This window comes from Limanda limanda, chromosome 19 (genome assembly GCF_963576545.1).
Source record: "Limanda limanda chromosome 19, fLimLim1.1, whole genome shotgun sequence".
Lineage (NCBI taxonomy): Eukaryota > Metazoa > Chordata > Actinopteri > Pleuronectiformes > Pleuronectidae > Limanda > Limanda limanda.
The window spans coordinates 4,343,622-4,360,403 of record NC_083654.1 but is presented as its reverse complement, the minus strand read 5'-3'; the positions used below and the strand labels follow the sequence as shown (position 1 = coordinate 4,360,403).

The following is a 16,782-nucleotide window of genomic DNA, read 5'->3' as shown; positions in this document are numbered from 1 at the left end:
GCAGAGAAATTTTATGTTTATACCTCAAATTAGAGCGAGTTTTCCCCAGAGTACAAATAGATTCCTCAGATGTCTATTAGCAGGTGAATGAAACTCTAGGATACATTACTACACTAATTACAGAAATGAATAGCCAACTAGAATGAAATATATTTTCAGACTTTATATTCTACTGATGTATAGTAATTGCAGGCATGTTATGAGAGAAATGGCAGCAGTTGGCCAATATCATTCAGCTGTGATTCTTGCAGAATTGTGAATTAGTGCACTTACGTAGACATATTAGGATAGATAAGCCTAGAGTGAATAGACTGTACTCAGGGGAGTAGTCTTCATGATAAATCTGTCATGTTTGCAATGACTGGACGTAATAAAGATAAAAATTAGGGACCAAGAATATTCCTGAGAACAAAGAGACACCTGGTCCAGTGATATAAGTGGAGCTCAATGAGTTTAAAATGAGAAAATAATCAAATCTCCTTGTCCTGAACACAATCTATTCTGAGATGGCTGAAGCACAGGCCTCATAAAGGCTTTAGACTTCTGCCAGGCACACAAAATCTGATGATAAACAAAGATCTTAACAAGTGTGAAGTTTTGATAAACAGCAGAAGAATTTTCATAGTGAAGGATCTGCAATGTAAACATCACTCCGTTTCCCAGTGTTTCTGAAATAGACGTTGCTTCAAGTTTCTTCAAGCTGTCACTGTCAAGTCAACATATTTTTAGTTGCTTATAGTAACTTTTCATGAACACATTTTAACATATTTGTTTCTATATTCATAAGAGGTCACTGAGACCTTAGACCACGCCAACATAATCACCTTATCTGAAATCACCTTGACCTTTGACCACCAAAATTGAATCAGTGATTTCAGGTGAGTTGTACTAGATGTAATCAAATTCCAGACGGGCAGTCATAATATGTCATATCACAGGGATGTGAGGTCACCTTGACCTTGACCTTTAAACACCAAAAAGTAATAAGTTCATCTTTGAGAAGTTACTGTTTGTACCAAATTTGAAAACATTCCCTCACGCTGATCTTCCCTGTGTCCAGAAGCCCCAACATTCATAATCACCTCCTCTGAGCCGCGTTCATGTTGGCACACACACCAGAGAACCACACACACTGCACACTGCACGCTAGCTCTCGCCCAAGGGCAAGCGCAGGGTCGTGGACTTTAAGGACACTTGGATGACACCACACGAGCCGTATGAAGACACCTTGGCTGCAACGCTGTTTACTAGAGACTCCTAAAGAGCTTTGCGGACTCAAACATTTCACCCACCTGTCCATTGGCATAGTGGTGAGTAAATAATTAGTAAATTTATATTTTCACTGAACTATCCCTTTAAGATATTAAGTTCAAGTTGACATAACCATACTTTGAGAGGCAACCTTGACCTTTGGCTACCAAAATCAAGCGAGTTAATCTTGAGTCCAAGTGAATTTGTACTGAAAGTGAAAGTGTGATTCCTTCACGGCGTTCCAGAGACATCGCCTTCACAATGCGAAAGATTTGCTTTACTGAGACCTTGACCTGGAATCATCAAGTCCAAGTGAATATTTGTACCATCTCACAAAAAAAAAGACAAACAGAAAACCAGAAAATGTAATGCCTCTGGCTACTTGCTCCCATTCCACCAAACCTCCGAGAGCTTTCAATACACACAGGGCTAAAATCACTGCATGTTCACTTTATATTTCATGTACGATGTGGTTGTAGAACACAGTTGACCATTTCAAATTATTTGTCATAGCAGCACTTCATTTCAAATGGCAACAGTCATTTGCTTATGGATGTATAGCAATGTGTGATTAACAAACTGAAATCTGATTGGATGTACCTATCTTCTTACAGCGCTCCTCTCCTCTGCTGTGCATGATGATTGGGGAATAGATGAAGGGGCTGGCAGTGGTCATGCTGTCTCCCAGCAGGCTTTTCACTTTGTGGGGCCGCAGACTGACGGGCAGGTTGAGGAGCTTCACCGATCTAGTTGGAGCATCACAAGAGAAGGCACATCAATGACGTGAGCTACTAATTGTATCTGCTGTAATTTTACACAAGCATCCAAAGATAAGCTCACCCCAAACACGATCACCTCACGCTAAATGTGTTAGTTCAGATTTTGAGTCAAAACAATATGATGTTTTTGCAATGAATACTCAAGATTATCCCAGTACATTACATGGTGTCTGATATACTACTCCTTCTTAGGGGTTGCAGGCTCAGCAAACCAATACAAATAGGTAGAGACACTTGGAGAAAGTGTGTATTCTACATTTTCATGGGCCAGCTCCTGTTGATCCATCACAAGGTGCATTATCAATATAATCTAGTAGATAAAGACTCCTGCACAAAGTAACTGTTGCTCATTCGTTAATAAACAGTACAGGTTATAAATAAAGGTGTTATGGTCAGGGAATAATGACTTAAAAGTTACAATAAGATTGAGAAAAGTTTTTTAACTGCTTCATTGGAAATGCACAGTCTCTGTTGGTTTGTATCCAGCTCTCCAGTACTGACGCTAACTGCAGAGTGTAGTCGTCTTATTTGACTTCAGGCAGACTAGTCTTGCTTTGAGGAACATTTTGCTGTCAGGGAAGTTATTTTCCTGCTGCAAAAAGCATGAAATTGGTGTCCATACTGCAGCACATAGTTTTCAAAGTGTTAAATGTGATGCAACACTGGAAACAAATAATGGCTAGAAACGGGCTTGTTTTGTCTCCATTGTGTGGACGTGTGTCTTTAAAGGAAAAGCCTGAATACTATATGCCATTGAGCTCCAACAAAAAAAACACATCAACGGGTCTCACCATCACTATGGCTAAAACGTTGCCTCCTTAGCCAGAACACACACTCTCTTATTTTGCATCGATTCCACAAAAACTGCTGTAAATACTCGATAAAGTAATAAATTCAAAGATGAAAACAATCCTCAGCAAGTACACTTACTCCTCTTTGAATGAAGGTGGTCAACAAATACTCAAATTTAAAGGAGAACAATACATTCTATAGTCAAATTAAAAGGCTTCGCTTTTGTAGCCAGAGTCACTGCACTGGATACGCTGCATGACAAAAGTCCCACAATATCACTTTCCTTGATTGAAAATTAAATATAAGAGTATATAATTACAACCTTTTTTACATATTGTGTGTATGAATGGTATTGAGACAGACTCAAATCTGTGGTTTTGGTTTTTCAATTGGTCAATATGAGATTGTACTGGAAATTATGTATGATTTTCAACATTATTAAAAGAAGATAATTGCACTTTAAGGTTGGACAAATTATTCCAGATTTCTATTTCATTTTGATCATTTTTCTACTTAGAAGTCAAGCCGACATGTGACAAGATACAGAAAGGGTGACAGTATCTGTGACACTTCTCTCTTACCGAACAATGGGAAGCTTTGTAAAGGGCACCGGAGGGAGCTTCAGGCCATCAGGAAGGGTGATGACCTCCATTCCACCCGGACACTTGGAGGTGTAGTTCTCAAGGCTCTGGGTCACTTCTTTCTTCTCTATAAACGTAAAAGCATGTAACAGTCAGAAAACCGCTGAGCACACAGCCACAAAGAAATATATAAATCGAATTAACCACAGATCAGACAGTAACAATTATGACATAACACAATCCCCCCCTCCCCAGCAACCACCCGGAGCATTTTAACACAACCTCAGCCATATAAATTAACTAGACATTAATGGCGTGTGAGGTGATTCTCTCGCAGCAATAAGAGCTGCAGCCTTCAAGTACAATTGTAAATTTTATTGTACCATCAATACCTTTTGAGGGAACATTACTGCTCACCCAGCTGGACAATTTGCTTTGGCAGTGCAAGTTTCAAGAGGGTCCATAAAGCGTAGAGGGATATTTGCTTGCTAAGATTTCACACAGATCTATAACCCTTTATGGGTGAACATTAGCAGGTCTTATGATAGGCTGGTGCATTTCAACACTTTATTGTACATGCAAAAAAGAACTGCTGTGTAAAAATCCCGGGAAATATACTACATCCATGATCTGAAAGACAATGGTTTTTAATCGGCTGTCTAGATATTGTTCACATGGGATGAAACGTTAGTATTTCAATACAAAAGTATAAATGCAAGGATTTTATGTCCGTTTTTGTACCAAAAAACTGTCCAACTACACAGGTAAAATACATTTAATGTGTCCCACACAATACAGAGGGAGTCAACATCAGATTGGAAATAAAAAAACAACGGCGGAGAGTGAAGGGTGAAAAAGCGAAAGGAAGAAAATGGGAAAAGGCGGAAATGAAGTGGGATGGAGATAGAATGAGGAAGGAATCGGTGGGAGGGGGAAGAAGCGGCAAAGGAATAAAATAGCCAGAGATGAATGGAGTGATGGCTCAGTTGTACTGGCTCACAGCTTTGGTGAGTGATGGCATGACTGTCCATCTTTTTTCTTGTTTGCCGTGTCTCTGTGATTGGAGGCCACTCCAGGACAGAAAGTGGAACAGAGATCGCGAGTTCAAAGAAAAAAGTCATTTCACCCAGTAAAAGCTAAATAGTTTTTTTCGGATGTCACTGTAGGAGGCCTCTTATAGAGCAATTAAAGTTTTTTTTAAATGTTGATGTTTTAGGACATTTTTAGGGAAATGTAATACAGCAAAGTTCGCTGAATGATTGCCTTCAAATTAAATGTTATTTCTTCCAATATGATTAAATAAAGTCAGCATGTATCCTTCGGAGGCAGCCATGATTTTTACTGTAGTCAAAACATAACACCTCCCACACGTTCTCTTTCCTGCTTCGAAGGGGAGGATGAGGTGATGGGGTATTCAGCTGCAACATGCAATTTCACCACTAGATGTCACTAAATTCTACACATGAACCTTTAAGTTATTGTCGTGTATCTGGGACCATTGGCATTAGCTTTCTCAGCCATTTAGCAAGTTGGTCAATGGTGGAAAAATGCTGTGACAAAGTACTGTTTGAAATTTCAGTCACCCACAACACAATCCCTTAAATTTAGGTTTCCTCTTGACAATACTGTGAGGATTACAAATTCTGAACAATTACCATTGGTTCACCCTTGTGTAATATGCAGTGTTAAGCTATTAAAATTATAATTTTCACAAAAGGCAAAACATTTGCCTCCCTGTCCCTAGTCAATTACATTTTCTTGAGGTCAGATTGGTGAGTTGGAGCCCTTCGATAACCAAACCCATGGGTTTTAGTAGAAAATATTTTGTTGACTTGTTTCTCTCTTGCTTTCTTCACCTAGCCTCATGCCCAGACAAACACAACCAAGGGCATTATAAGCCTGACAGGTGGAACACACTGTCCAGATAAGCAAAGACACATTTTTACACTTCACGAAAAAGGCAGGAGAAAAGGTACAGCTCTCTCATTTCACGAACTAAACAATCTCATCTCCAAGTGTCACTTGTCAAGAAAAAGTAATTGAAGGCAGGATGAAAGGCCGCATGAGTAAAAGTTTTCTCCGAATCCTCTCCTGTGAAAACTGAACTTACATCATCACCCCGTTGTACAACTTTAGAGCAGCAGAAAGGACACTTCTTAAATCTGCACCTGCTCGATCTGCCTTCATCTAACAAGTTTGTTTGCAGTTCTCCGTTCCTGGAAACCACTTCATTACAGCTGCACTTTCAAGAGGTTGACGTGACCGAGCATCTGAATAAACAGTGAAACAATGCTCACACCGTGCAAATTAGCGTGACTGTAATGAGGGGCCTCAGGCATACCGACTGCAGCTTTTGTATTAATGCCTCCCAGTTTGTCAGGATAGATCGAAAATAATTCGTAAAGCAGCAGGTGACACTCAATTTGTCAAGAGCAAACAACATATTGATTCAATTGATGCTCCATAACCAAGGCCTTCCAGGTTTGTTCTACTACACCTAACGTTCATTTTTCCTCCCTCCTTGTGTTCCTTATTAGTTGATTTGTCTTCTCTCTGCTGTTTACACAAAATGAGGCATTAGTTGCTAGGCTGTCACTTTTTATTAAGAATTCGAACAATCACTCAAACGTGGGTGGAAATGTTCACATTCGAACTGTAATGACGTGTTCGATTTCGAAATATACATCTGAAGTAGTTTGTCTCCTGATCCAGGAGAGGGCGCTGACTCAGCTTGACCCATCACATGCCCTCTTTACTGACCTACTCTACTGACTGGTAATGTTACGTTGTTTTGCCAAGAAAATCAAGGACGCTATGATCATGACACCAAAGCATCTGGAAAGTGACTGTGTAGGTATTTGGATGCTTAGATGCCAAAGTATCAAAAATGAATAAAACATAATAAAACATCCTGTCATGTCAAATTCGTTCAAAACTAATTTTTTTAAAAAGTGATGGCATAGCTCCAATGGAAGAGCTGGGGTCCCTCTATACTGAGGCTTCAAGCTAGTCACTTCCCCTCTCTCTTTCTTTCCCCCTTCATGCTTAATACTGTAATATCAAAATAAAGGTGAAAACCCTAAAATATCAGTTAACTATAACGATATCCCTTTTAGCAGCCTCACAGTACACAGAGCAGTGTAGGAGCAACAATGGGGCAGGTTGTAAAGTAAAGTGACCACAAAATGAACTGTGATGGAAGTCGAGAAGGGAAATGGAAAACCGAGGGCAGCATAACACCAGATAGCACAAGGCAGGGCAGCACAGCTCAGCACACCAGCTCTGTCAGCAGCCCGGCAGGAGAGACGCTCCATGGTGAGATAGGATTTCAGCTCTATGATGGAGATGCCAAAGTGTAGCCCACTTCCTCTGCCTCTTTGGAGATATGATGTTTCCTCAACACAGATGATGATTCAAGACGTTTTTCAAGGTAGAACATGAGATTCATGTACAGAAGTGAGGTTAGGAGCAGTTGAGCTGAGAGCGAATTAAATATTTATCCTTTCTGTAGGTAATGGAATAATGGAAATATATCAGAAACAAATCTAGTGTTTAGAAAAAAAACAGTATAATGAACCAATATTAATAACTTAAATTATTAGTTTTATTATACTATCCTCTAGGCAGTGCATCTCTGTGTGAAAGGCCCCAAGGCCCCATGAGACGGAGACTGACAGCTTAACAGTGTGATGTGCAAATTAACAATGAAATGTAAATGGTGAGTAGTTAAAAGTAATTTGGCTAAATGGTTACTTACATTAGTATGATGGGTGATAAGAACATCAAATATAACCATATAATGGGTCCTTTTGCTGATGTCAAACTGAATAAATGAACAGTTACAAGATGACAATCAGACAAGAATAATTGATGTTAACAATTTGTTTACATATTTCGACAACTTCTTCTAAGTTTATGGCCTCGAACTTTGAGACGCTCATGATGTGACTCTGTTTGATTCTTTAAGATTCTGTATAATTTGATGAAATAAAAAAAATCAGTTGATGGCCCCCCAGACATTTTGTATATAAGCTGATCTTTAAGACTCATCATTTTTAGAAACCATTTTGTTGACACAAATGGGACGATATGAGACGAGGGCTTTGACTGCCTTTAACGACAATGCAGGCAATGGGAACATTTTCAAAAGGTGATTTGTCAAATTATACTGTGAAATGAAAACAAGTAACAGACAAAGAACAGAAATGTCAACAGTTTTATGAATAATTTAGACTGTTCTGGTTGCTATTTCCAGCAAGAGGCCAGAAGCAAAAGAACATGCATCAAGCGGAACATTAATCATCAAAACAGTAAAAGCTACAGCTGAAAAAAAGAGCCATTGTGGACTGAAAACTGACTGAGCAACTGAAATGGTGATTAATATTTCAGGTATGACATTCAGCATTTAAAAGTAAAAAATACATAAATCTGTGTTTTTGAGAGTTTACACAAATTGTTGCATGCACTGCTACATGTTGACTTTTTGTGTTCTTGCAAAGATGGGAGGATTGGTGGTACAAATTTGGCATTTGGGTGAAAAAAGTAATTACCATCGCTGTAAGTGTTTGTGTTTTATCTATTTACTGTAAAAATGTCACGCAGAGAAGCACCGGGTCGGCAAATAACCTTGCCAAGAAATGCTTAAGTGGTGTCAGGACAAGTTTGATTGTCCCTGAGTGGCCAAAGACTAAACTTAAAGCCTGATGAGTTCTTTTCAAAAACACTTCCCATCCAATCTGACGGAGCTTGAGAGGATCTTCCAAGAAGAATGGGATAAAGTGCTCAAATCCAGGTGCTCTACAAAGTACTGAATTAAAGAAAGGTGTATACCTAACATATTTCCATGTTTTTATGTGAATACATTTGCAAAAATGTATAAACACATATTTTTACACTGTCATTCTGGTTTATTGATTGCTGATTGATGGGTAAAATGTACCAGTTGTATGCATTTATAGTTGAATCTGCAAAACAATAATGTAAATGAAAGGGTCAGAATATATATTTTGAAGCCACCACGAATATTGTCACAATAAAAAAAAACATGAAGATCAGGCTTTTGTATCTCCGGAGTGCAAATCTTTTTTCCTGAGGCATTACTATTCCCAGTCTGTAACCCTCCAGATAACAATTTCCATTTACTCGCTGAAAAAATGAAATTAGCTATTTTTGTTAAAAGGTGGAACCTTTCCACTGTTCATTGCCATGACACATTTAAAACATCACATATGTTTCTCAGATTATAAGCGATTAAGGTTATTTAGATGGTTTCTATCTCAAGAGGATCAGTAACTGGTGGTGAGTGATAGTTTACCTATCATTAAATCACTTGAGGTAATAAACAGACATATAGTCTGTGCCTGATGCAAAAATTCTAGCCAACAGCTTATGAGAATAATGAATTTGGGGAAATAACACCAGCTGTTAACTTTTCCATTATATTTTACTGTATCAGTCCCTTTGTGTTTTCCCAAATGTTGCAAGCTGCAGATTGGAGAAACACTCAAAACAGCAACAAGCTTAAGCACAGCCACCTGAGACACCCAACGGTCGAAATGCAATTACCACAATGTTTTGAATCTTGCAGCCAGATGGGTAAACGGTATTAACAGGTTAAAAAAAAGCACACCAAGGTAAGACAATGTCTAAATTTAAACTGATGAGTATGGGAACTCAATACTGACAAGGGACGGTGTGCAGGCTCCAAAAACTCATCAGTGATTTGTTGTGCAACACTGTGTTTGGCATTATGGACACATGTGGAGCTAGGACTCAATGTCAGGGGGCTTTTGTTGTAAATTGCACTGAGGCTGAAAATCAGTGAGGTAAATTTAAAATTACATTATAACCTACAGAGACATCAGCCCTGATTCAAAACCTTTTTTTCTAATTCAACATCACATATTAGGCCTTGCATATTAAAGAAAGACAATCTTTCTGAACATTATGGGTTGGGGATGATAAACTCTAAAGAAACAGGTGGGAGATACACAGCAGCAGATGCATAAGAACAATAATGAAATACCACTGAAGCCTTTTAAACAGAGCTCTGGATGTTTTCAACATAATTGTAGAGGAATAATTCTCCTAAAAGGTTTTAATACTTTTAATTGAATAATAGGTCCTTCCAATGCTGCAAATTAATCTATAAAAATATCTCTCTTTTTCGTGCAGGTTTCAGAATTGTTTTAGGTTTTGCATTTGATTATATAGCCTCCCTTGCCAAGAAATATAAAAAGCGGTTTGTTTTTTTCTCCTCATTCTCTGCTCCACTCTCTGAATTTCCATGGACCTCTACTTTTAAAATTGGTGTTGAGTATGCCTTTTACTATGTCTACTTTACTTTTAAACCAGTATTCATTATGCCTGTTATTACATTTGTATTACTTCAATTAATTTGAAATAAATTGCACTTTATGATTATCACACTTAAGTCTTCTGCTTTTTCTTGTATTGGGTGCATGGGTCCTGAGAAACGCAATTATGTTCGCCTGTATGTTTTACAGTTATGGCTGGAATGACGTGAATAAATTTGAAACAGCCTGTAACCGACATACCACAGTCTATTCCTGCACATTATTCCAGTTCTGCTCTAAGAGGATGTGACAAGAAAACGGTAGTTCTGCTGCTCCACTCTTCTTCACTTACATGTTTCAGGTAGTGTTATTCTTTTTACTCTCCCTCATCAAATGTCCCTCACTGAGACCATTCTCTGAGGCAGTGCCAGAATCAGGTATAATTAGCCCTACCTGGTCACCTTGTCATGACCCGGGCGAAGAGCCGCTGGGAGTTATCTTAAATTCAAGCTCTTCTGAAAAGGTGAAGGCTTGCATAAATTATTCAAGCTATATTTCTAATGATACCAGCGACGACTTGAAAAAGGTACAACCGGCCTCAGTGAGGCCTTTGAAAAAACCCAAACCAACTTTGATATAGAAAAGCTCCTGTGAGGGACGGGATGACATTTAACCAGAAGAGAATGAATCACCTCTGTCTATTTTGAGTTCCCTTTCAATTAAGCTGTATTTTATAGTAGTTCCAACTAATTTAAAAACGTGCTCACACAATTACACGTGAATGCTTTGAATAAAACCGTTGGCACACAAAGTCAAACATCATCGCACATCAAAGTGGACTTATTTCACTCGAGCGACCTACAGTTACCTTTCTGACATTTTTAATATCACAATGAGAGGAGGGCACCCGAACCGCAGCGGGCAGCACTCTGAGCCCAAAACATAACACCAAGGAAATACGAAACAGAATTTTACTGTAGCAAAAACACTGCTCAAGACGTCAGTGAGAAAATACTCTACAGTAGCAGCAGTAATTACATAATTTAGGATGGTTCTCTCGTCATCCAGCAGGAATTTCTGTTTTTAACAAGATCTGTATTAGCAGCACTTTAAACACAGCTGCTCACATCCTTCTGCTGAGGTCTAATATTTAATATGGTAAGCCTGCTTCACGTCGTTCATACCTCTTCTCCTTCTTCTCCCCCCTCCCTTCATCCTTCACTCCATTCTTATGCTCTGTAGCCAACCAAGGATTACACTGGCCTTTATTGTGTGGCCAGTGGAGCGCCTGGCTCACGCTGCTTCAGTAAAAGCCCTATCTCCTGGCTGCACAGGATTTCTGGTCAGAGCACAATGGTGCACTCGCTCCAAGAAAAAGCTTTGTTGTGCATTGCATACTATTAAGCACAAGGTGTAATGCAACAATCCCAAAAGGACAGGGTGGCTGTTGCTAAATGTGTCTGTGCATGAAGCTGGAAGCACCTCACAGGGTTTCAATTCTATGATACAAATCTGAGGGGTTAATAACGTGCAAGTGTGTTTTTTGTGGGCTGACCTTGATCAGACAGGAAGTCCAGCATGGTCTGGAGCAGGAAGGACAGGTGGCGGACGGACAGGCCGGGGTTGCCCATTCGACGCGAGGCGTAAACAAGTTCGTGCAGGAGGCGCATCTGTACGGCAGCCCAGCCTCGGTGAGTCCCTGTGAGAGAGAGAGAGGATACAAGACAAAATCACACTCAGCTTTGACATAGTGCATTGCTGACATCTAATGTTACACAATTACCAAAGCAAAAGGCCTCAAATTAATCTGTAGAATCTGATTATGTTCATCGTATACAGAAAATAAATGATATAAAAACCAAATCTCTATCCACTGTTAAATGACTCTGTCAATATCATCTCAGAATCATACATTATTGAGCTGTATTTGGTCTCTTGATTGACCTTGTTTGAATATAAATCTTATATAGACTCTATGGTCCATGTTAGAAAATCCCTACAACACTTATTTTTATCAATCTAGAATCGCTCATAATAATATATTATTATTTGATCAAATCATTTAATGCTTACAGAAACAATTAAGTTGCAGAAACTGATTCTGCAATTGACTTTAAAATTCATCTAGTTCCTCAACATTTTCTCAACATTACAGTAAAAACAGTTGGTAATGGACCAAAACTTAACACTGTCATCATTAGCAAATTTAAGTGGAATTGTATGGCGATCACATTATCATATTTTCGTCAGCTAACGTGGATATGTTTTCATCTGCATTTGTTTCTTTCTTTCTGTAACTTAGCAGTAATTCGCAAAAACTACTGGACGGATTTCTACACAATACATAAAAGTTGGTGGTAAGATGAAGTATGTGTCAGGGAAGAACACTTTGAATATTGGTGTGTGTCCAGTCCAGGGGGCGGATCCCGAAATATTTTTTTCACTTTCTTTAACATTGAGTGATATTGTTTTTTCACATTTCTGTTGATATTTATGAATGTGTGAAATTTGGTGCAGATCCAAATGAAAATTCGGATCTCATGAATATAAATATGGCTTTATATGGGGACAGATAGGCCTTGGTGGATGTATGTGCTTTGAGCATCATTCTAGTTAGATCATATTTCCCATATTGTTGTCCTTAATCAAAACTCTGCTCTTCTACAAAAAAATAGTATTCATCAAAGTTATTAAAGGGTCTAGTCAACATAGTTGTCAACACAAATATTGTGTATACACCTGTGCAATTATTCCTCTCATATGTAACAAGTTTGCAAAAAGTGTGAGACCAACCTTCATAAGTTTGAATTTGGCTCATAAAGCTTCTCGCATAATTAGATCAACCTCAAGTGCTTTCATTGGAGCCATCTCTTAAAACTGATGTATCCCCATTGCAGACAATCACATCATGTGCTCCACTGTGGTGCTACCCTAGCCTGTGTTGTTTGCTCTGCAAAGCTCCGCAAGACGTCTTAATAACCTAAAACCCACTGTTATATAAGACCCTCAACCCCCTAAAGAAATCCCCTGCTCCACTCCCAGCTGTCGACTGTTGACTCACTGAGTGGGAAAGGAAACTAAAGGAAAGATGTGCTCAGGAGGCCTTGGGGGATGGAGGGAGGGAGGAAGGATATTTTGTAAACAATCTGAGGTTTCTTCAGCTTAAATACCACTTCCAATAACATCAAATCATGCAGCCGATGCTTTTCAGTTATCAGCTATGGTGATTATTCATCCTGACTTCTTCCGCATTCGCAACAAACTGTAAATACAATACCTTCATAAGCTATTTTTTTTGTTGTGAAACTGCACCCACTAAGCAGTCTAAAAATAGCTGACTTCCACCTGTCTGCCAAAACCAGCACTTATCTGGAGGACAGTAATCCAGAGGATGCTCTGGATTTTGCAAGGATGTCGCTCTCGCTCTAACATGTAAAACGTTATTTGTGGGTCTGAGAATCCAGTTAACACACAACCAACACTAGAACGGCACCCAGCAAATAATGCAGCAAACGTCCAAAAGTTAAACAAATTCGGTCGAGCTGCACAAAAAAGCATACACTCAGGGATATCAGTCCTCTAAATATGTAATTTTTTTTCCATCAAGATCATTTAATTATTCGATGGGAAGTCAGTGAAAATGTAAAAAGAAATTATTTATATGTATATATGTATATTGAACACACACACATATATATATATATATATAATAGGGCAAGTTAACTCGTTTTAATCGAGTTAACTCAAGTGATGAGTTAACTCGATTGTTTATCCGCCAATTATTTTCTTTTTTCCTGTTCTGCAGCAGTCAGCAACAGACTTTCACAAAATAAAAGCCTGACTTTCACAATAAAACAATAAATAATCAAACTTGAGTTAATGCGAGATAAAATAATTAATTGAGTTAACTCATCACTTGAGTTAACTCGATTAAACAAGTTAACTTGCCCAGCCCTAATATATAAAGATATAAACATGATGAACAATGTTGAAGCAGTTTGTCCGTTTATTTAATTACATATTTATTCATATTAAATTTGATGATCTTGTTCTTACTCAAGTGTTATTTTAATTGGGGGGGCTTACTTGTTTTGTCTTGTTTATATTTATTGTCTTCGATTCTGTGTAATATATTATGCTTAACATTTGTTTAACATACAGCTCTAACAATATGAAAAAAATCTGGTTACAGCCCCTGATATGGATCCATAACTACATTTTACAGGTCCTTCACTGATCCATACCACACGTTTCCACCTAGTTGTGTGGTAATACCTCCAGTAGTTACCTTCTTGGCAGAGATGGTTGCCACGGCCTAGAGGTCGCAATGTCATGCTAAACCTGAGGACTGTACCTTCAGACTGCCTCTGATGAAGATCTTTGAACGTTTCTTTTGAGGACAGGGTGTTATTTCTAATAAGAGAGCAGAGTATTGACAAAAGGACCTTAGTTGTGATTTGTTCCACTGTATGTCAGGGCAAAGCAGCCATTTTGGAATGCACCAGTGATCCCCATTTTCTTTCTCACTTGAACTTGCCTCTTCAGCTTATTGCTTGATAAACGCACACCTGATCCCCTCACCCAAGGGACTTATGCTGCAGCAATCACTCCCTGCTTTCCAATCAGCCCTGTGGCTACTGGGAGAAGATACCTGGAACTCACTTGAGAGAGGTGAAGTCACGGGCAATGGTCTATCCTTTATACAGCTGTAGTCTTTTGGAATAGTCTCCCTATTATTTATAATTGTTACCTCCACCATGAAGGTTATGGTTTAATCAGTGTTTCTCTGTTTGTTTGTCCGACTTCAGAACCAATTTCCATGAAGTTTGGTGAATGGATAGGGCATGGCCAATGGAGGAACCTAATGAATGGATCATGGATCAGTGTAGATGGCCAAATCAAGAAATGTTTTTTCTCCTTGAGGAGATAGGGGGCCCACCTTGGCGGTGGTTTGCACTTTCCAAGGGCCCCTTCTTCTTATTTCATTGCTGTGTTTGTCTGTTAGTAGAATTATGAACTGATTTTATTGAAAGTTGGTGGAACGGTTGGGAGGAAGAACCAATTAAGTTTTTGAATGGATTCCATTAAGTGTACAAACTTTAACAAAGCAGGGTAGGGTATTTTTCAACATCATTGTGAAAATATTAAGAAATAATGAGAACATATAATAAAATAATTAAAAAAACATACCAGGAGGAATAATATCTGAGTGTGTGCAATTTGGTGCTGCTTGACTAAATTAAAAGGCCCTGTTGGGCCTTGGCAGTGAGATGCACTCTACTGAGTGCAATTCTAGTTGAATAAGAAATTAGAGGTGAAGTGTCCCCCAATGGCTGTGATAAAAATCTGAAATGTTAACTTTAAAAAGTGGCAAAAATAGAAGCGTCGGAAATTGTTGTTGTTGTCTGACAAATCCAATGATCAACAGCAGGCGAGAGAACAATAGTCCAGAGTTTCTCTGCACTGGCTTTCTGTAACATTTACAATTGATTTTATGGTCGTCCTCCTCATATAAAAAGCCCTTAATGGATTAGAATCAAGCTACACTGTTACTCCCTTGATGACATTTACACTTTAGACTGTTAAAAGTACTTTGGTTTAAAAATAACTCTCAGCCGTGCCCTGAAAATGTTTTCAGCAAGAAACCACAAGAACAGCACTAACAATAATGTGGTATGATTTAACATCAATTTCCTATACAAATGACTTAAAACTCAGCGTTATCTGTTGGTAGCAGAAGCTGAAACTCTTTGTTACGGTTAAGAGGCCAAGAAACAGAACCCTTAGTCAACACTTCCCAACACTGCATGTTTCACTACCCATAATGCAACTTGATCAGGTCCTCCACACCCTTAAGACACTCCAGCAGAAACTACCAACAGATGTATTATCTACATAGTAACTTATTCTTGTTGTATGATGGGAAAATCATACTGCAGATTGTATTTAATGAGTTCAGAAAGGATACAAGGCCAACGACATAGAGCTCATCAGAGAAACTTCATCTCCCAGTGTCCCTTGAAAACCAAAATAAAAAGAGGAAATATGGACGTCCCTGAGCTTTTTTTTCTCCGTTCGCTGCGAGCGCTGTCTTTTGTGTTGCCAATGCCGCGTGGATGCAATGAGCCAGAGTCAAGAGTCTGTCGAACAGAGAGGCTTCTGATAAGGACCTTACCAAAGAGTCTACAGGAGCTCGGGTCAGGTCTCAGCTGTGGCTCTTTATGGAGCAAAGTGTTGGCCTGAATGCAGAACAGCCTGAACGAGCACTCTTGAAAAGACAACAAAGCTCGAGGTGGAATGAAGCTTGTGTATCCATCAAATATGTGTTTACACCGCTGCCACCCACTGCTTTCATTTTGAAAAAGATGAACCCACTGAGATTTACTCACTGACACAAAATCTGCACTACTTGACTCGTGACCCTTTGACAATAATGAATGAATCCAAATATGATAGGATGAGTTCAATCTCTCAGTTTGTCTGTTTTTTCCTCAGACTGATTCTTCTTCTTTATTGCACTTGTTGAATATGCAGATGTTGTTTGCTATTTATGTCAGACCCTCTGCTCGAGTACGGACCCCAAATCTGATTTATTGCACTAATTTACATCACACAAAGAATAATAATTTCAGGTTTATTGAATTATTTTGGCAGAGCTTCAAAATTGGATTAATTTGCTTTAAGAAGCAGGGTTTACTCATACGGCCAATTATAGAAGCTTCAACAAAAAACGAAATATACCTTCGAGGTCCTCAAGCCTTTCTCACAGACCCCAGTGTACTTTTCAAGCAAATTATATACACTGTGTACATACTGTATCATTGCCTCTTTGATGATTTTGTATTTCAATTGCAAACTTTCTCCTTGTTTATGTTTCACTTTGAAAATACTGTGTATGTTTTTCCATTGGATGTATTTTACAGTATCAATGAAACACCTTTTGTTACGAAACATATTATGTAAATGTTTTTGCTGATGTTAAAAGGTAAAAAAGATCTTTAATTCCTGCACGAGTAAAATCATATTTTGATAAGAGTGCAGTGATTTATCTTGCTTCCAAAAATAGATGTTCAACCTTAGACA

General features: G+C 38.6%; 1 protein-coding gene across 1 annotated transcript in view; it reads right to left on the bottom strand.

Moving 5' to 3' along the window:
* The window catches only part of trappc9 (trafficking protein particle complex subunit 9), a 185,423-nt gene that overhangs the window by 156,097 nt on the left and 12,544 nt on the right, over positions 1-16,782 (bottom strand). The window contains exons 9-11 of the mRNA XM_061092741.1: positions 11,255-11,398; positions 3,404-3,530; positions 1,852-1,997 (exon numbers count right to left, since the gene is read on the bottom strand). Of these exons, the coding sequence (XP_060948724.1) occupies positions 1,852-1,997; positions 3,404-3,530; positions 11,255-11,398 (417 nt within the window). The remainder of the gene's footprint in view (positions 1-1,851; positions 1,998-3,403; positions 3,531-11,254; positions 11,399-16,782) is intronic.